Below are 21,005 nucleotides of genomic sequence, written 5' to 3'. Positions count from 1 at the left end.
CTATTTCTAATTAGGCAAACTAACCAACTGGCAAATCTAATCTACGACGTTCAGTTTACCAACCTAAATGAACAAAAACCACAAGAGACAGCACCTACGTTTTGGCGGCATGTTTTATAATGGGCCGTCCGAAACTGCAAATATCTACACGTAACTAATTTATGGCAGTTAAATAGATTAGTAATTGTTCGAGTTTACAGCACTTTCCCTACGTTACTATCCAAGTGACCTGACGCACAGTTAAATCGCATTATCTTGGTTCCTACCTCTTGCTAGAAAGGTGGCTTATTACACGGCAACATGCATCTAAGTCGACGTCCTTTAAAATTGTGTATCACTAAAAACAGCAAAAATTTCTAAATAGACATGTAAAATGTGTCAGTAAGTCACTGTTTCTATCTATCTAAGGTGCCTCCGTGCTTCCTAAGTCTCATATACATTTGGAAAAACAAGCTATTCCCACGGCATTTATTACCATATAAATTCAAAGGAGTCCACTTCAGTAAAACCTGATATATCTCCAACAGTCGCTCTCTCGCTCTCGCAATCACTATCTGAAAATTACATCACTTGAAGAATTGATCACTACTTCACAACTCAACCAGTAGTATAAAATTAAACAATTTCCTCTTTCTCTCATTCCTATTTTATTCTATTCTCTCTCTATATATAAAAATAGGAAGCTAAAAATAATGGCGGTTGTATTTATTGGTTATTAGACTAAGAAGAAAGAAGAAGAAGAAGAAGAGAAGAAGCAGCAGTAGCAGTAAACAGTTGTCTTACTGTTGCTACCCAAAAGTTAGAAGAAAAAACCTGAAAAAGGGGGCAACTTTTTCAGTGAAATACAAGCTGTTTACTTCATTCTCCTCCTCCTCCTCCTCCTCATCTAAACCAGTCTTTGTTTGATTTGGAATTTGTGCTTCTTCTAAATGCTCGATTCATGACAAATACAAACGAATCTTGACTCACTTATTTTTCTTTGTCTTGGAAGTAGAGATCTGTAGTGTCTTCCAGGGTTTAAGATTCAAATCTTTCCTTATCTCTTTCCAAATCTTCATTTTTAAAGTATTATACGTGGTTTGCACTTCAATGCTTCATCTTCCTGCTCTAAGTTATCTTCTTTAGGTTGAGATCTACAGATTTCTTGGAAGTTCCCACAGCTTACATTCTTTTTAACTAACTTGGATTTGGTTGCTCTGAGATTCTGAGTTTGAAACCCTAACTTTACTGTACAAGAGGAGAAATGTGTTTCATTTTGGGTTGAAATATTTTGGATTTTAGGGTTTGGGGGTGGAAGAACAAACAGGTACGGATGAGGCTAGAAAGAAGGATTTCTTTTAGAGAAATGGGATTCGGATGAGTACTAGATATAATTGAAGATTTCTTTTTTTGGGGGGATTTAAGATTGTTATAAAGAGAAAAGTGAAGTCATGGTGGGGAATTTGGTGACGTTGAAGAGGACTTTTGGATTTGGGCATCAACTTGTCGACATTCTAAAATATTAGTAAGCAGATTTTGGTATAGACTGAGTTTTCAATAATGAGGCTGTCTTCTTCTGGATTAAATCAGCAGACTCAGGAAGGTAAGCCCCACAGATGTTGAAAACCAATTTTTTTTTTCTTTTTTGGCTATTTCAGTAAGATTTCTCTGACATTCTCACTCTCTTGCAGCAAATTGAGTTAGATCCCTGTTTTTGAACTTAGTTGTATGATTCATATTGTTTGAATGGATTGGTCCTCCACAATATTTAATTGCAGACGATTTAGTTTAATACTTATGGTTGTTGCTCAATTTTTGAGATTTAGGAAACCTCTGAAGTTTTGACTCCTAAAAAAAGACAAACTAGTTACAGAGAAGCGCAGCTCTGTTGTTTGGGGCTTTAGAAGTTTAAACCCTTGTTCTCAAAGGTTTGAAACCGATATCTGAAAACCTCTACTTTTATGGAGGCATGCCTTCTTAGGAAGTAGCTTTGGTAAAATAAGATCATAATGTTCCACCACGGAGCCTTCAGGTAGCTTTGGCTTGGTCTGAAGGCTCTGACTTTAGTTTTGGTTGTCCTTCCATGAAGGGTGACATGGAGCCTTCAGTAGCTTTGGCTTGGTCTGAAGGCTCTGACTTCAGTTTTGGTAGCCCTTCCATGAAGGGTGACATTTAGTCGGCTAGTATCATTTAACTTGTCCGACACATGCACTAATCATTTACCTGGTCAAGCATGTTTTTCTTTAAGGTTGCAAAACATTTTAGGAACCAATATCTGCAGGCGTCTAGAGTAAACAATAAGGATATCCTTATTTTATGCCAATTTCTGAGGTTTGGATCATTTTACGTAGCAGAAAAGAGATGTTTAAATTCTGAACTGTGGCATGCATGTGCGGGCCCACTTGTTTCTCTACCTGCTCTCGGAAGTCGCGTGGTCTACTTTCCTCAGGGTCACAGTGAACAGGTCAGTGTGCGACATCCTTCGAACAAATTCTAGGTATAATATGATGCTTGTACTTTCTGCAGTTTATTGCTCCTGTAGTTAGATTCTGAAACCATACCATTACACCATATTGTGGTCGGGTTATGTGTTTTGCAGATTGAAGTTTCAATTTTTGTTAGTAAGATAGATTGACAGAGTAATCATTATATTAGTTGTTGTTATTATAATCGGGGAACACATGGTAAGAGCTAGTTCTCATTTTATTTTGCGAGAAACATGGAAGCTCACTAGGTCCGTTCAAGTTTTAGCCGACATGATACCCCGTGGAATTTCTTCTTGTAGATGCTTCATATGCGTTCTTTTCATACTTCTAAAGATTTTCCTTGTCGCATCTTTGTTTCTGCAACTGTTCTAGTGCTCAACAGTTTATGAATCGACCGGTCTTTCCTTCCTTGTTGTGTTCTTGATCAGGAATTTATAGCACTTACAGAAATATCATATGTCAAAAACTGGTTTCTTATGAAATTTAAAATTTTCTTTATAGGTCCTTTAGGATTGGTTTTTTCCCACTTATTAAACATACGACTAGGGGTATATGCTATCATCGTTTTAAAAATCATAACCATAATCAGCCACATTGTTTGTGCAGGTCGCGGCATCAACAAACAAGGAAGTTGATGCTCATATCCCAAATTACCCGAATTTGTCTCCACAACTGATTTGTCTGCTACATAATGTGACTATGCATGTACGGATCCCGCTCTGTCATTTTGTCTCAGTATTATAAGCTGCAGTTTTTGGTCTCACAATTTGTTGAATTCCAGGCAGATGTGGAGACGGATGAAGTATATGCGCAAATGACCTTGCAACCGTTGAGTCCGGTAATCCATTTCCCCATGCAGTTTTCATGGTTGTTTGCATGTCAGTTTCATATTTTCAATTTGTGTAATATTTTCTATTTATTTTTGTAGCAAGAGCAAAAAGATGCTTATTTACCTGCAGACATGGGTACTGCAAACAAACAGCCAACAAACTATTTCTGTAAAACATTGACCGCTAGTGATACTAGTACTCATGGTGGTTTCTCTGTTCCTCGACGGGCAGCCGAAAAAGTCTTTCCTCCACTCGTATGGCACTATTTCTAATCTGTAATTTCATTCATTTAGGATTGTTCACATATTTAATCTATATACACTTTGTGTTATTGCATTATATCATTTATTGCTTTTATTTTTTGTGCTTCAGGACTTCTCCCAGCAACCTCCTGCTCAAGAGTTGATTGCTAGGGATCTTCACGATAATGAGTGGAAGTTCAGGCATATTTTTCGCGGTATGATTCAGTGTAGTAAACATAAAATAGCTAATATTAAGAATCACAAACTCCAGCTCTATCAATGTACAATTGCAGAAAACCATATATAAGTGTCGAATATTGTCAATTTGCAAGGTTCCATACGTTGCCAGTAACCTATTAAGGGATAGGATTTTACATGTGTGGAAAAACAGTATGTAATCCTGTTAGGATCTCTAGACAACTCAAAATTCAGAATATGAAGAGGAAATATCAATCATTAAAATCTTAGTCTGTTCAGTTGCAAAGCAGTTGGTTGCTGGTCAGTACATGCCATTTTAATCAGAGGTTGCAAAACGATGAGTTACCAGGCGCCCGTGCCAGTGTTGTAAACGGAAACAGTAGCCAGATTTCTAATGTCGCATCAGGATGTTGTACATGAAAGTTGATGCATGCTCTGCACAGGTGGCTTGTCTTGCATTGAGCCTCAGGCACATGCCCCAGTGTGTCCTGAAAACACGCTATATGTGTTCTGTAGATGCCACTTTTAATGTGGTTTAGGTCTAAGCTTTGTGCTTCTCATTAGGCGTACTCTTGTTGTACCAGTAGGCTAGTTTTTTGAGATGCCACTACCGTCAGAAGGTTTAAACATTTGGATTTTTAAATGAAACTCAAACATAGTTACCGAATAAGATGGGAAAATGGGAATTTGTTGATCCAGCAAGAAGAAATGTCTGCATCTGGTAGAGGAAGAATTCTTTCTTTACTCTTTAACATTAAGCATGCAAGATTAGTACTATTCTAGGTAGTAACATCTAAAGATAGTAAAAAGTTGCTAACTGGTTGTGTCTTCCATGTTATGGATGATGTTTGTGTTGGGGCTACATGTATTGGAGGATATAACTTTGTGAGTGCTTGCTGATCTATTCGTGTTTCTGATGTGCTTGTTTAGGTTAGTTCAAGTCTCTATACCTTAGAAGCTTGAACTTTTGAGCTTATTAGGTATTTATTCGATTTGTTTGCTCTGCAGGTCAGCCAAAAAGGCATCTCCTTACTACAGGGTGGAGTGTTTTTGTAAGTGCGAAAAGACTTGTTGCGGGTGACTCTGTTCTCTTTATTTGGTAGGAGCATTCAGAGTACATCTATTCTAGCTTTCTTATGCATCATCCTCTCATCATTCATTTACTTCTTTATATTATTTCCTGGACTGAATAATACATCAGTTGATCTTCAAGCATTCTGTTCTCACCAGGAATGAAAAGAATCAGTTATTCCTGGGGATCCGGCGTGCTCACAGGCCACAGACTGTGATGCCATCTTCGGTTTTATCAAGCGATAGCATGCACATAGGGCTCCTAGCAGCAGCAGCTCATGCAGCTGCTACAAATAGTCGATTCACTATATTTTATAACCCAAGGTGGCTTTCTGTATATAATAAACTCAGCAGATTGTAGTTTTCTTTTATTACTACTATTGCATCCTTAATTTTGAAATGAATTTTTATTTTGCTTTCAGGGCCAGTCCTTCAGAATTTGTCATACCTCTAACCAGGTTTGCAAAAGCTGTCTATCACACCCGAGTTTCTGTTGGGATGCGCTTTCGGATGCTTTTTGAGACGGAAGAGTCAAGCGTTCGACGGTATAATCCATATGCTAAGTTTGTTTGGTTTGGTTCCCTTTAAGGTATCCATAGTGTACAGGGTCGTCAGTATTTCCTAATGGGTATGGAAATATCAGGCAACAATATATGTTCCTGTCAAAGAAATCTTCTTGGGCCAAGTAGCATCTTAGTAATTAATACTATAGTAAAATGTCATGCCAGCCGAATGAATCCACACTAGTGAGCTATCTTGACCGATGTTGCAGCATCTTTGAGTAGCAACATTTAAGACTTTTTTGAATTGATTTGAGTTTCTCTGCAGCATCAGTTGTAAACCAAACCTGGGGTGGTCTTGTGTCTTTCTACACTAAGAAAGCACAGGAAAGAAAAAAATGTTTTTGGTCTATCTTCCAATTATTTGGTTTTATTAAGCTGGCAGTTTCTTTGGAATAGGACAAGCTTTTACTGTTCAGCAAGTTGCTGACTTGTAGATCGAAGGTATTTATAGATTATTGTCTGTATGTCATGAGACACCTTTTCTCTTTTGGGTGAAGGTTTTTGGATTTTGGTATGATGGGGGGTTCCATTATCTTTTTTTTTTTTTTCTTTTTTGTATTGTGTGCAAATCTAAGATGAGAAATGACATCACTGTGCAGCAACTACTGAGTTGACTTGGATATAACTAATTATTTTTTTAGCTGATGCGAATTCATTCATAATTGTGTACACTTCTTTGTTTATCTTGTTTTTTTGGATATAACTAATGTCAATCTGTCTCTATAAACAACCTTCTACTAACACAGTTGTGTTAGTGTCCAGATATATGGGTACAATTACTGGCGTAAGTGACTTGGATACTGTTCGTTGGCCAAACTCGCATTGGCGGTCTGTGAAGGTTTGTTCTAAGCGATTCTTGCAGTAAATAATCAGATGGAACTCGTGCTTGATATCTTTTCGTATTCCAACTACTTTTCTTATCCCAGTATCACGTGCCAACAAATCCCTGATTGCTCCTCAATTATGCAGGTTGGTTGGGATGAGTCCACTGCAGGGGAGAGACAACCAAGAGTATCTCTCTGGGAGATTGAACCGTTAACAACATTCCCAATGTATCCGTCCCCATTTCCTCTCAGGCTTAAGCGGCCATGGCCATCAGGCCTACCTCCTTTCCATGGTATGCTTGCGTATAGATGCTTGAGGCGTGATATGCTACTATTATCACTTCAATTTCCTGTGTTTATGTATAAACTTTACTTTGTTATACATCACAAAGGAGAGTTTATCAATGTCTCCTTTGATTCAGGTAAAGATGATGATCTGGGTGTTAGTTCTCCACTCATGTGGCTCCAAGGAGATAGTGGGGACAGGGCACTTCAGTCTCTAAACTTCCAGGGCCTTGGACCGTGGATGCAGCAACCACGGCTTGATGCGTCCATGCTTGGTCTGCAACCTGATATGTACCAAGCAATGGCTGCTGCAGCACTTCAAGAAATGAGGACCGCTGATGCTTGTAAACAAGGCCCAACATCCCTTCTCCAATTCCCGCAGCCTCAGAATGTTTCCAGCATTTCTGATATCATGCAGACGCAAAGATTGCCACAGAGTCAAACTCAAAATTCCTTTCTTCAAGGCATTCACGGTGTCCAGACCCAGATTCAGGCACAGGCACATGCTCAGGCTCAGGCACCGGCTCCGGCTCAGCCTCAGGCACAACTGCAGTCTCTAACTCAGGCCCAGATTCAGGCTCTGGCTCAGGCTCAAGTGCAAGCCTTTACTCAGGCTCAGGTGCAGGCCTTTACTCAGGCTCAGGTACAGGCCCTGACTCAGGCTCAGGGGCAGGCCTTGATCCAGGCTCGAGCTCAAGCTCAGTCTCAAGCACACGCACATGCCCAAGCTCAGTCTCAAGCACACGCACATGCCCAAGCTCAAGCTCAGTCTCAAGCACACACGCAGGCCCAAGCTCAAGCTCAGTCTCAAGCACACGCACAGGCCCAAGCTCAAGGTCAAGGTCAATCCCAGTCTCAGGCGCAATCTCAGCCTCAAGCACAGTCCCAGTCACATTCCCAATCCCAATCTCAACCCCAGTCCCAATCGCACTCTCCATCTCCATCTCCATCTCGGGCAAGGGCGCAAACTCAAGTACAAGCTCAGTCTCAAGTTCATGCACAGGCACAGGCTCAGGCACAGGCACAGGCACATGCACATGCACATGCACATGCACATACACAGTCTCAGGTTCATTCGCAGGCTCAGCTTCTCCATCAACAACTGAAGCAACGGCATTCGTTCAATGATCAACAGTTTCATCAGCTTCAACTACAGCATCAGCAGCAAATTTCGGATCAGCAGCATCAACAGCAGCAGAATCCAAATAACGCCTCTGCCCTTTCTCAGATGCCGTCAGCGTCTCTTTCTCCTACTGCATCTCTACAAACCATCTCATCGCACCGCCAGCAAAATTTTGCCGATTCCAGTGGAGTCCCTGCAAGCACTTCTGCTGTTTCTCCACTGCATAGTCTTCTAGGTTCATACTCTCAGGAAGAAGCGTCTCATCTGCTTAACCTGCCTAGAACGAGTCCTCTAGTTTCTTCTGGTGGCTGGCCATCCAAGCGACCCGCAGTTGAGTCTCTGCACCCTTCTGCTGCAGCAGTTCAGAATGGTCTATCCCATGTTGACCAGTTGGAGCCACGACAATCAAATGAGTCTCAGAATTCCATTTCGTTGCCACCATTTCCTCGTAGAGAATGCTCGGTAGACCAAGAGGGTGGCAGAGATCCACATAATCATACTCTATTTGGGATTAATATAGATTCCACATCACTTCTAATGCAAAATGAGATGCCTAACCTAAGAGTAATCAGTGGCGGTGGGACCGATTCAACAACATCGCCCTTTGCTGCTTCTAATTTTCTCGGTTCCGCAGGCGCTGATTTCCCCATTAATCCTACTTCCAGTTGTTTAGATGAATCCGGCTTTCTGCAATCTCCGGATAATGTGGGGCAAGTGAATCCACCAACTAGAACCTTTGTAAAGGTTAGTACATCTTGCATCTTTTATATTTTGTTGGACGGAAGACAAGTACATGAACTATATAATATGGTTGAATTTTCCATTTTGTCATTTTAATTTGCACCAAACAGGTATCACTGATTTGCTAATGTATTCGTCTCTGATATATAGATAGAGGTCAGCTTTAGCACAGTTTACCCTGTTGTCACGATCTTGCTTATAAAATCTCTCTTGTTTTCTCTTTTTTTTTGTTAACATATTTTCTCTTCTGTTTCGTTTAGATTTTTCCTTCTTTTTCTTTTTATTCTAATCATTAACTTAATATCATTGTTTTGTTGGGACTGACTACTTTTAGTAAAAATCTTTCACATATGTTGTTAGCTGATGTGGATAATTCTGGTTGCAGGTTCACAAATCAGGGTCCTTCGGGAGGTCTTTGGATATTTCAAAGTTCAGCAACTATCATGACCTTCGTGGTGAGCTTGCTCGAATGTTTGGCCTTGAAGGCCAGTTGGAAGACCCTTTGAGATCAGGCTGGCAGCTTGTATTTGTTGACCGGGAGAATGATGTTCTTCTTCTTGGCGACGACCCCTGGCAGTAAGATTCTTTTTCTCTCAGAACTAGTCCTTTTACGTGTGAACTTATCACTTGCTAAGCTACTTGAGCAGATCCAACACGGATCAGTTTATAGGATATCTACACTTAGATTGTAGGGCACATGCTACATATTGCTAATCACGATCTTACTTGTTTGTATGGAAAATGATTAATTATTTTTTAGTCATTCGTCTTTTATGATACGGGGCGTTGCATCAGCATGACATCGTCAATGACTGTCTCGACATTAACGAGTTGTGTCGCATTGCTTCTGATCTGATCTGTTGTTGCAATTGTTCCAAAACCCAGAGTTTAAATACTCTTCTGACATAAGCTGTTGATGAAACCTGACATATTGCTTGCTTGGTAGTTTGCTACAAGCACATTCTATTCCATTTAATATCTGTATTTCGCAAACATCTCTGCTAGTCCTTCATCTTCTCAATTAAGTGGTTATCGGATAGTTGATTTTGAGCTCCTCATTGATAATAGTGAATACTGCTTTTTGTTCAGGGAGTTTGTAAACAATGTGTGGTGTATAAAGATACTCTCGCCACAAGAGGTTCAGCAGATGGGCAATCAAGACCTAGAGGTATTGAACTCAGTTCAAAGGCTTTCAGGCGGCGGCAGCAGCAGCTGTGATGACGATTATGTCAACCATCAGGACTCGAGAAATCTGACTAATGGGATTGCGTCCGTGGGATCGCTTGATTATTAAAAACAATGTTCAAGAAAGATCACAGTGGAAGACTTTTGCATGTTAAGGTAATGCACCATCAAGTTGATGCCTATTCTGTACCTCTCTTATATAGGTTACCTATTAATCCATCTTAAAATGCTTTTATCTGTAAGATCTAGCCACAACATTACTGTAATTGTAATACGGTAATACCTTGTTCCCGCATGTGCTTCGTGCGATCAATATAAATCCAAGTATTTGTCGGGAAAAACCTTCTCATTTTTTGTTTTTTTTTGTTTTTGTTTTTTTTTTGTTTTTTACTAGTTGTGTTACGATAGGAAGGCTAAAGAGGAAGGTATGGAGGGACCACTAAGTGGGTGTCTTGGTTTTGAATTTGACGGGGTTCTGCTGGGCATTGAATAGTGAAACTTCCTTATTTTTGGCTTACCTCTTACTGTCAGAATAGTCATCAGTCAACCAGTCAAAGCTTCTCTCCTTCGTACATGTTCCTTTTATCTGTTGCTATATAAGTTCAGATTCTCCTTTTTGTCCAGAAATCATCCCCTCTCTTGTATCAGCATGTGGCAGGCGGTCCCCCATTTTCACCTAAACATCCCCATCTTTATTATAGAAGGCTATTATTGGGGCGTCAATAGAGAGGCTTCATTTGGATTCTTAATGTCCAAAAAAGTGGTTATGGGATATCCTAACACATATACAAAATGTCTAGATTATCCTTTAACTGTAAGTGATTTTACGTCCAGGTTTGGATTAATTCCAACCGTATAATTTTATTTGCATGTAATTTTACGTCCAGGTTTAGATTAGTTCCAACCGTAGAAGCTTATTTTACGTCCAGGTTTCTTTTGATTCCAACCGTAGAAGTGATTTTACGTCCAGGTTTGGATTAATTCCAACCGTAAAATTTTATTTGCATGTAGTTTTACGTCCAGGTTTGAATTAGTTACAACCATAGAAGCTCATTTTACGTTCAGGTTTCTTTTAATTCCAACTGTAGAAGTGATTTGCGTCCAGGTTTGAATTATTTCCAACCGTAGAAGTTTATTTTACGGCCAGTTTTTCTTCCCACAAAAACTTTGTCCCAGAATTCACCAAGTATACAACAAAATTCATTAATTTAATTTTTATCTAATTAAATTAAATTAAAATTAACTAAATAAGAGTTGTTTAGTCATTACAAAATTATTCGAGATAAGGAGTTTTTGATATTGTTTATGGATGATCCGTTTTTGTCCTATTAGGTGACGCCCTCTAATGAAATGTGACGCCCCAGTAATAACCTTCTTATTATATCCGTGTCTGAAAAATGATGCACGAGCTTGGACTTGATATAAACTTCCCCTTAAATCATGTTTAGAGACGTTGATCTTGGTTGCTCAAATTTTGGGTTCCCTCTAGAACATCTGGTTTCCTACTGGTCCTTCGGTAGAGCTATTCAAATCCTAGTTAGTAAGTTCGCGAATGATTCACGAATCATTCGCGAATTTTTACGTATCACGAATTTTACCGTCTTATTTGCGTACGTTTGCAACTCCGAACCCAAGTCGCGTATTATGTGGCATTCCCAGATTATTCGCGAATCGTTCATGAATTTTACGTATCCCGAATGATACGTCCGCTTAATTCGCCATAAATTCTTTAGCTTTTACTTTTCAAAGACTCCACTTTTTGGGCTTTACTGCCTCCCGAGCATACACGACCGAATATTAGACGTGTTGTAATTTTTATGAAACAAAAACGACTGAAGAGATTTGAAGGTGAAGGTGAGAGAGATCTCAAACTCACTAACCAAGCATCTAAACCACCATACGACGTCCTCTTAGATAACTAATGTTGTATATATTATTAATATCATCATATTAAGTTTATTTTTTCTTTAAGTAACTCACACATATGTATAAAAATTGGTCTATGACCTTATAAATACAAATTATTTGTTATATATAGATACCGAATTTTCAGAGCCGAACTCACATTTATAAATCGAATTATACACGTACTTATGCCGTTCCGAATTACTGACGAATCACGTCCCGTTGACCGAATTTTGGACCGAATCTGAATTTTACAAAACCGTATAATACTCGTACGTTTACCGTTCCGTACATTTGACGAATCCCGAATTGCTAACTAGGATTCAAATCTTCAAAAAAAAACAAAAAAAGGAATTCCTTAATTTTCTTAATCAAGTGACGGATCCTACTGCCTTATTGAAGAGCCCCATGGTCATTATTAAAAAGTTGCAAACTTTGTTACTTGACAAATTATTTGTATGCCACGGTCAGTTTGGCCGCCTCCTGTGACCTTGCCATCAATTTTTTTTTGTTCTGTACTTTAGACCCTAGTTAGCAATTCGGGATTCGGTAAACGTACGGAACGGCAAACGTACGAGTATTATACGGTTTTGTAAAACTCAAATTCGGTCCAAAATTCGGTCAACGGAACGTGATTCGTCAGTAATTCGGAACGACATACGTACGTGTGAGTTCGGATCTGAAAATTCGGTATCTATATATAGTAAATAATTAGTATTTATAAGGTCATAGACTAATTTTTATGCATACATGTGAGTTATTTAAAGAAAAAATAAACTTAATATGATGATATTAATAATATATACAACATTAGTCATCAAAGAGGACGTGGTATAGTGGTTTAGATCTCTCTACCTTCAAATCTTTTTTGTTATTTTTGTTTCATGAAAATTACAACAACATCTAATATTGGGCCGTGTATACTTGGGAGGCAGTAAAGCTCAAAAAGATAGGGCCTTTGAAAACATAAAAGCTAAAGAATTTCTGGCGAATTAAGGGGACGTATCATTCGTGATACGTAAAGTTCGTGAACGATTCGCGAATAATTCGGGAATGCCACATAATACGCGTTTTGGGTTCGGAGTTGCAACCGTAAGCGAATAAAACGGTAAAATTCGTGATACGGAAAAATTCGCGAATGATTCGTGAATCATTCACGAACTTACTAACTAGGCTTTAGACTTTAGAGGTGCCTTTGGGGGTGTTTTTGTTAGGGTTCGGCGTCAGTCTTCAAAGGATGCTATTGCTAGGATTTGATAGATGAGTGACGGAGGGGGATATTTTGGGAGTGGCGACAGATATAAAGGAGCCTTAGTTAACTAATTATTAAACAGTAGTAGTATTAGTATTAACTAACAGTAAAAAAATTGATTGATAACTTCAACGTTTAGCTTTCTTGATTGCCCCCACTAAGTTCGACTGCTAAATCAGTCTTCAAAACAGTCTCAGTGTCTCACTTTCGAGCAGGGCACGTGTAATTTTGGATCTTTGTCTCTTGTTTTTCCTTTCTCCCATCTGTTTCTGTGTATTTCAACACTCTGGCTGTAGACTGTAGTCTAAATCTTTAAAAGAGATTTAGGGACATGACATCTCTGGTTATCTGACGCCAATTTCCACAGGCTGGGTTTGTGGAGTAAGCTTCTTCTTCATCCTCTTTGGCCATGACCCATGAAGATTATTACAAAATTAGAGAATGACTGGCAAGGTGCTTCAACAGCGGACCAGCTTCTCAACCAGGGTGGTGGCTGGTACCAATGCATTTTTCATTGTCACAATAAAAATAATAGTACAAGATTAAAGGAACAATACATTTCATTCAACGCTTTGTACATCGATTAGACTATTCATTGCAGAACATAATGATTTTTATCTAGCATAAGAGTTGGCGAGATTCTCATCGATCTCTTATTCCAGGATCAAATATTCCTCTATTACATTTTTCATGTACAACATACAAAGCATCCATTCCAAAATTATCTGACGAGGCAAATACTTGTGTGAAAAATGAGGATACCGTGTATGTTTATGATATCCAAGTACAACACCTGAAACGGGATGGTGGAATCCGCCCAGTTTGACGAATATACTCTGCTTGTGCAGATGCTTTGGCTGCCTGCCGATTCCTTAGTGCTTCTGCAGCTGCTAGTTTTTCTTCTGATCGCTGTTTTGTCGTTGCAATTTTCTTTTTCATCTTTTCTTCTGCATTTGCTCTTATTTTTTCTGCTTGAGCCTGCAAATGCATTACTTGTATTAGTCATGGAAGGAATCATGGTTTGAACAATCAGAAGATGTCATCCTGGCAAATAGTTTCATATACACGATAGACAAAGAACTACCTCTGTTCTTCTCAGCTCCTCTTCTAGTTTTGCTTTACAATGACTTTCCCAAGCCTGAATTTTGATGTCTTCACGCCTATACCTGAAATGTTTTTTAGACTCTCCCATCAGACTACATAATTTCAAAGCGAAACAATAACAATACAATCTCTTTCCAATTCTGAGCTTGTATTAAAGACAAACCTTGCAGCGTGTTTTGATTTTTCAGCTTCCTCCCATGCAGCTGCACGGTTTTCAAATTCGATCCTTTCAAGTTCCTCTTTCTCAATTTGTTCTTTTGTCGAAGCACTCTTTTCCTTCTCCTCTTTACTAGCCCAAGCTGCGATATTCATCTTACCAAGTTGAACACCAAGTGCAACAATCTCTTTCCTTGTTTTAAGATGCAATTCTCGTTCAGATAAATTCTTATGGGTGCTTTGTTTCCGCGGGTTTGATTCATCATCACTCGTCGCCTCCACAGGAGTGGATGTTGGTTCACCTTGCCTAGGGGTTGATGGCATTGAAGAAGTCGGGCTCCGCAGTGGGGTTGTCGCCCCAACAGGGGTTCCAGTTCTTGAAGGCTCTTGGCTTGGAACAGGCGTCATCTCCGTTCCCATATCTCTCATTGACACTGATCTTATGGTTGCAACTGCATGAAAGGAAGATTGATTCCGTTATTAAAGAAATCTAAGAACAGGAAAGGAAGTAGTAAAACTTGTATCGCCATTTCAAAGAATACATAATACTAATGACTGAGATAAATAGATCAAAATACTAAAAATAGACACGCACACACAAACCGATCCTTAGTCAGTTGAAGACGCAACACATTTCTATCTTACACTTTTAACTTCATTTTCCTAACCACACAAGAGAAGAAATAGGCCAGATGGTTGGTATTCACCAAGTTAGATCAAGTTTCGACCAGCAGAATTCTCCATTAAGACCTAGAGTTTGATTTATAATTTGATAAGAACGCATGTGCAAAATATACAAATTCTTACATGGGGGATTGACAGCGTGCTTCTCAGTACTAGATGACACATTGGGTTCCACCTCTTTCAGATCTTTACTCTGGGGATGAAGGTGAAGATCTACTGAGCCATTAGCCTTGGAAGATGGAGCAGTCCCGGGATGAGGGAAGGAGAATTTGTCTAATCCCAGAATCATCTTAGTAGTTGAATTCCCACTCTCAGGCCCCGCCGTTCTGTATTGCCGATTTGCTTGACTCTGCAAGTTGTTTTTCTTGGATTGCTTTGGCTGTCCATTCTGTCTATTCATTATCCATTTCTCTGCATCATTCCATTTACAAGGAACTGGTCGAGAGAAGGTTCGAGAGACATGATTTTGGTGGGATCTTTGACCATTGTGAAACTCAAAACTTGACGAACTAGCATTGCTATCATAGTCAAGATTATCTTCTTCAGGAGTTCTCACTGGATGAACTGTACTCAAATTGTTTCCACCACTAACCCTTGAAAATTGGTTACTTTTTCCGCGGCTCTCAGCTGATAACTTCACCGATGAACTCGAGCTAGGAGTTGAAGTTTCTATGCTTGGAGCTGTAATTTGCAATGAAGATGCTCCTTCACTATCTTTCGAGTTTGAACCACCTACACAATAACAAAATTCAGGCATACATATCAGTCACCTACTTACTTCAAAGACACTGAACTGAGCAATACACTGAGTTCATCATTGGGATCTTAAACACTTTATTAATCAGATGAAATATTAGGGTTTAAGGTTGGTTTTACATTACTAACAATATAAATGGAGTGTGTTATTGACTGACCTTCATCCACGGAATCTACTCCATAATCATCAGCTAATAAGCTGTTTTTGACGAATTCGGCATCATGAAGCTTGGCCGGAGATGTTCTAGCAGAGTTAGTGTTTGATTTTGAACCATCTTTTCTTTTGTTAGGACTTCCAATTAGTTTCAGCCTCAATTTACTTGGAGAAATTATCCCAGTCTGCACTTAAAACAACCAAATAAAAAAACCCAGAAACATATATGTGAATGTAAATCAAATCCATCACTAAAACAACAAAAAAAACCGCTTAACCAAAACAACATCAACAAACTCAAACAAATGTACTCAGATGTCACAGAGTACTTATAAACCTCATATCATTTGAGACCCACTTTCCAAAACCAACATAAATCATAAAAACACAGAACATATTAAATGTTTAACTAGTACAAACTCAAGAAACAAGAAGCAACAATGGGCATCCATTCTGTTCATTCAATCATAAGAGAAACAGAGATGGGGTATTTGGATGGAGGTCAAAAAGCATACCTGTACTTTGTTAATCCTCTCATACTCCATTGGATCTCTGTGTATTTTCTCACTCACAGTCTCTTTCTTTTTCTGGTTATAGAGAAGAGAGGAGAAGAGAAGAGACCAGTAGATAAAGGGATGGTTTTGGGGGAGGGAGGAGATGGAAAATCTCAGTTGTGAAGAAGGAAACAAGCTAGAATCACTTCACACGCACTGTCTTAAGTACTCTATAACTCACTTGTGGTATGGTCGTGCTTATAGTAACTGACAGGACCACACAAGTAAGGACAAGATCATGGTCGGCGATCATTTGACCAGAGACGCCCGATATATTTTTTCCGTGTAAAATTCAACTCATTTAATCAAGTCCCCATAGAAATGCTTGAATTTCAGCAGGATCCAAAAATTTATACGAGTAATTATTTGCTAACTTAAAGCAAACACTTATGCAGTCTTTCCGTGTAAAAACAACCACTATAGTCGGCTTTTCTTGCTTTTGGAAACTTCATAAATAATGGATCCTCTTAACTTGGATATCCTTATACATGTTAAGGTGCATTAAATTAATATTTTCTTGCATTGGAAACAAGATTTGTTTGTTTTATTGCAATGAAAACAACAATTCTTTGCATTGGGAACATGATTTGTTATTTTTAGTGCAAGATTTACCAATTTCTAGTAAAATAAGACAAAAAAAAACACAATTTTCAATACCATTAAACAATTATTTATTAAACCTTAACATGTATGAGGGTATACAAGTTAGCAAAACCCATAAATAATATCTTTTTAATCTCTTGTCTAGAATTCCATGGTGGTTGCCCTTTATTTTCCAGGCTAAGTAGAGGGGTTACAATTCCACTCCATTTCCTCGCTGAGGTTTAGCCGTTCAATTGAAGGTGGCACGTTACCATGGACGGACCAATCTGAATTCTGATGCAGTGAGTGGGGCAGTTTTGCTTTCATGTGGTCTAGTCTAGTCTTAGAAAGTGTTTTTCCTGTTCCTTTTGTTTGGAACAAACTTAAGGAGGATTATTCCCGAGCGTAACATTAAATGATAAAGAAATAATCGGTCAAAGGAACTTTCAAAATTTACACTGATAATAAAAAATTATAAACTGAAGTACTCGAGCAACTTACCGAGTACTTGCATTTGCATATGCGTTGTCAGTACTCAGTAGTTAAGGAGTCAGATGTTAATAATTGTGAGATTGGAGGTGAGTTGTGACTATACATCATCTATATACGGACATTTCATCATCAACTTTTACTCCTCTGTTTCACCAAAATATTGAATCAAATTTACTCACCGAATCTCTGGACTCTAGCCTCTCTAGTCTAGAGTCTATCGATGCCCTCGATAAATATAGTTTTCTTTAGATTTTGGCATGATGAAGAAAAAAACGAAAAATTGTACCAGTATCGAAAAGAAGGATAAGATAAAAAAGAAAGAAAATGGGAAGTGATATCTTAACCAAATCAAACAAAGAGTAAGCCATATTGACGCCCCAAAAAATCACGGGCTCGAAACCCGATAACATTTGGCTGCATGCGGCTTGCAGCATGCTGTCGCACCATACTCACTCGCACATGATGTTGCAACCACATCGTGCTCAGTTTAGCGTTATTAGAATGGTGAGAATCATTTGGAGCTGATTTCTTATACGAACATCCAAGAATATTATTACCTCATCAAGATTTGCTTATTCCATATCTACCGTTTCTGTAAGGAATTCGTTTAGATTCTAGCTTCTGTTTTACTCCAAACTCCATGAAATGCACCTGGGTTTAACTCAGATAGGTACAAGTTGGAAAGAAGGTGAAAATTATGGTCGGTTGAAAATTGCAACCAAAAAGGTTGCACATAAAAGTTTTAAGTCCCAACTCTTAACCGATCCGGAAAAACATTGCACGAGTCAATATTAAACACTTGCTCTATTGGAGTTCCGCTAATTAAGTGGGGGCCGCGGGGCACTAAAAGGTCATTGTCTTCAATTAATCTGGGTCTTTCTGCCGTGATTGATGTTTCCTCATTCTGTTCATACTGAGCTTCTTACTACTTTGACCGATAGGAGTCTTTCGGGTTTCCTCAAGTTGAATGTAACTTGATTTTTTGGGACATAAAGCAGAAGGGCTACCCCGCCTGTGGTTACTTATTTTCGTGAGGTTTTTGGGTCAAAAACGTGAAGGTCTGCAATTGGACGGAGGAGTGGTGGGACAGTGACAACTGAATTTGGAGGGAGTAAAATTCAACTGTTCCTAATGAGTGCTCGCTGAGATTAGGTGTGGACTAAAAATTCAACGAGCTGGAGTCATCCTCTCTCTTTATGATTCTCCCTCAACAAATTTTTCAAAATCCCTGTCATTAAATTCAGCGTGGGTCAGCACATTCAATCATCTCATACATCAAGCACTTATTGACCATTGACCACCACGCATAAAATGAGAGACAAATGGGAGATTGGATTAGAAAGAACGAAAACAGGAACACTAGTCTCTGTCATCTATCAATTTATACAAGTTGGGAGTCTAGTTAGTAAGTTCGCGAATGATTGACGAATTTTTTCGTATTACGAATTTTACCGTCTTATTCGTCTACGTTTGCAACTCCGAATCCAAGTCGTGTATTATGTGGCATTTCCGGATTATTCGTGAATTGTTCACGAATTTTACGTATCCCGAATGATACGTCCGCTTACTTCGTCATAAATTCTTTAGTTTTTACTTTTCAAAGACTCCATTTTTTGGGCTTTACTGCCTCCCGAGCATACACGACCGAATATTAGACGTGTTGTAATTTTTATGAAACAAAAACGACTGAAGAGATTTGAAGGTGAAGGTGAGAGAGATCTCAAACTCACTAACCAAGCATCTAAACCACCATACGACGTCCTCTTGGATAACTAATGTTGTATATATTATTAATATCATCATATTAAGTTTATTTTTTCTTTAAATAACTCTCACATATGCATAAAAATTGGTCTATGACCTTATAAATACAAATTATTTGTTATATATAGATACCGAATTTTCAGATCCGAACTCACATTTATAAATCGAATTATACACGTACGTATGCCGTTCCGAATTACTGACGAATCACGTCCCGTTGACCGAATTTTGGACCGAATCTGGATTTTACAAAACCGTATAATACTCGTACGTTTGTCGTTCCGTACGTTTGCCGAATCCCAAATTGCTAACTAAGGTTGGGACGATGGATCTTCAATCTTGCGAATTGTAACGGGTTACTACCTTGCTATTGGACCACATGAACCGGAAACATTAGCATAATTTGATTTGTTTTGAACCATCTAAAGTAGACAACAATGTACTAGAGGTAGTATTGGCTAACGACATGCTCTTTAGTGTGTCGACTAAAAGGACCACGTTACACTATGATTATGGTCCTAGGATCATCTTAGTAATCCTTTTGATATCATCATTCGTGCAAATTTTGAAATTAGCTATAGATGTACCGGTTATGGTCGAAAGACGATCTGAATAATCATTTAGATATCATAACTCGTGCAAATTTTGAAAATGTTGTGAATACCCGATCACATTTCAAAGAAGAGACTCATAAAACAAGCAATATGGGTTGCCTGCAAGAGGGAGAAAACAAAAAAAACTAAAAGCCCAAAACTACTTTACAAGACTTTCTTTTTCTTAAAGTTTTTTCTAATTTTGTTTATGTCCGGATAATAAGGATTTTTATTTTGGGGATCTCTCAGCTTTTTGCGATGAAGTAATTTGAGGTGAGATTAAGGGTGTAGTATGAATTGCGGAAGTTTGATGACGAACAATCCCCGCCTAAATGAATTGGCCATTCAAAGACTATTCCAATCACTGGAGCAAGCAACGATGACTCTAGGGAGAAAAGCAGAAAGAGAAAAATCAGAATTGCAGAGAACTTCTGAGAGGCATTGTAGTTATAGATAATGTTATTTAAAATGGCCGATTAATGGCCTATTTGTAACTGCAGAGCCCTTGATCTTAAGTCTGTGGGATAAGGATAAATGATACGATTAGCGTCTCATCCTTGAGCATAAGAATAACTTAGGATAGATCGATGAGTCGAGTTTATCCCTTTATTTTCGTAACCTCCGTCGCCGAGAGTTCTCTTTAGCGGTAAAGAATACAACTGGTATTCTCACACGTCCATTTATCTTTGCAAGAATGCTTCGCAGTCATGATGTGTTATAAGTTGCTTCCACACCTTTCAAACTTACCCTTGTTCAGTGAAGTCTGCAAGACCATAAAGGCTAATGCTGATGTATTTTGCATGCATCCCTGGAGTCCTGTCCAGGCATAAGGCATGCCTTGGACCCGCACATAGGCTATTGCAAAACCTATTTCCAGTTTAATTTGTTTTGCTTTGGCATTAAGCTGAAAACATGCACTGATCTTACTCTTGCGTGCATAAGTAAGGGTTATGTCTCCATTCTTGATTTCCATCATTCTTTATGATGCAAGTGGCTTATTCCAGCTCCCCTAACTTGCATACCGATTTAGCTTCATTTTGTAGCTATGGTCAATTCACAATTGGTGAAACCCTATCTCGTGTAGATTGAAATGAAGCATGAACATCCAAGGAATATACTGCAACTTACCCCATCAAGTATGCCAACAATAATCTCTTTCCTCGCATTATTGAGCCACATAATATGAGTTATCACAATGTCGCAATCACCTCACAATCAGATGATATGAGCGACAGAGTGCATAACTACTAATGTTGCAACTCATTGCGGCTGCCTACATACCCTTCTCCATACCTTGAAAGGATCATGCACGGACCGTAATTCATCAGTTTCGGTACTAGCAAATAAAGCCAACTTGTTTTGCAAGGAAAAAAACAATAAAATCCTTGTTTGTATAGGCCAAAGGGTCCTTCTTAAGTGATGCGTAAGAGTATGTATCATTGGGGCTACATAGTTCGCAAGTATGCATTCTCTAGCTCGGGC

At 38.8% G+C, this 21,005-nt stretch overlaps 2 protein-coding genes across 3 annotated transcripts; one reads left to right on the top strand and one right to left on the bottom strand.

Moving 5' to 3' along the window:
- Positions 1-617: 617 nt before the first annotated feature.
- On the top strand, positions 618-10,092 carry LOC113300529 (auxin response factor 17-like). 2 transcript variants are annotated; one of them, XM_026549746.1, is made up of 15 exons: positions 618-1,582; positions 2,334-2,443; positions 3,072-3,170; positions 3,247-3,303; positions 3,394-3,549; positions 3,668-3,752; positions 4,744-4,834; positions 4,966-5,130; positions 5,229-5,351; positions 6,132-6,207; positions 6,339-6,486; positions 6,616-8,345; positions 8,728-8,918; positions 9,432-9,683; positions 9,922-10,092. In XM_026549746.1, the coding sequence occupies exons 1-14, from the start codon at positions 1,540-1,542 to the stop codon at positions 9,634-9,636; spliced, it is 3,279 nt and encodes a 1,092-aa protein (XP_026405531.1). In that variant the 5' UTR covers positions 618-1,539; the 3' UTR covers positions 9,637-9,683; positions 9,922-10,092. The 2 variants fall into 2 exon arrangements, with proteins under 2 accessions (XP_026405531.1, XP_026405523.1); XM_026549738.1 differs by lacking the exon at positions 9,922-10,092 and having other exon boundaries at positions 9,432-9,868.
- Positions 10,093-13,178: 3,086 nt separating this feature from the next.
- Positions 13,179-16,237, bottom strand: LOC113300519 (bromodomain-containing protein DDB_G0270170-like). Its single transcript, XM_026549727.1, has 6 exons — positions 16,054-16,237; positions 15,543-15,723; positions 14,752-15,360; positions 13,952-14,396; positions 13,769-13,850; positions 13,179-13,662 (listed from the first exon to the last, which is right to left on the bottom strand). The coding sequence occupies exons 1-6, from the start codon at positions 16,081-16,083 to the stop codon at positions 13,456-13,458; spliced, it is 1,554 nt and encodes a 517-aa protein (XP_026405512.1). The 5' UTR covers positions 16,084-16,237; the 3' UTR covers positions 13,179-13,455.
- Between the last annotated feature and the right edge of the window lie 4,768 nt (positions 16,238-21,005).

This window comes from Papaver somniferum, chromosome 1, assembly GCF_003573695.1.
Source record: "Papaver somniferum cultivar HN1 chromosome 1, ASM357369v1, whole genome shotgun sequence".
NCBI lineage: Eukaryota > Viridiplantae > Streptophyta > Magnoliopsida > Ranunculales > Papaveraceae > Papaver > Papaver somniferum.
Note: the sequence above shows the minus strand (reverse complement) of the source record. Positions and strands in the feature narration are given on the sequence as shown.

Bases quoted from the DNA above. Each gene is read 5' to 3' on its own strand.
- LOC113300529 (XM_026549746.1), top strand. From the start codon at position 1,540: ATGAGGCTGTCTTCTTCTGGATTAAATCAGCAGACTCAGGAAG. The intron at 2,444-3,071 runs GTCAGTGTGCGA...TTGTTTGTGCAG, and splicing joins CTCAGGGTCACAGTGAACAG to GTCGCGGCATCAACAAACAA. The intron at 3,753-4,743 runs GTATGATTCAGT...TTTGCTCTGCAG, and splicing joins GTTCAGGCATATTTTTCGCG to GTCAGCCAAAAAGGCATCTC.
- LOC113300519 (XM_026549727.1), bottom strand. From the start codon at position 16,083: ATGGAGTATGAGAGGATTAACAAAGTACAG. The intron at 15,361-15,542 runs GTCAGTCAATAA...GTTATTGTGTAG, and splicing joins AGTAGATTCCGTGGATGAAG to GTGGTTCAAACTCGAAAGAT. The intron at 13,851-13,951 runs GTTTGTCTTTAA...AAAACATTTCAG, and splicing joins AAATCAAAACACGCTGCAAG to GTATAGGCGTGAAGACATCA.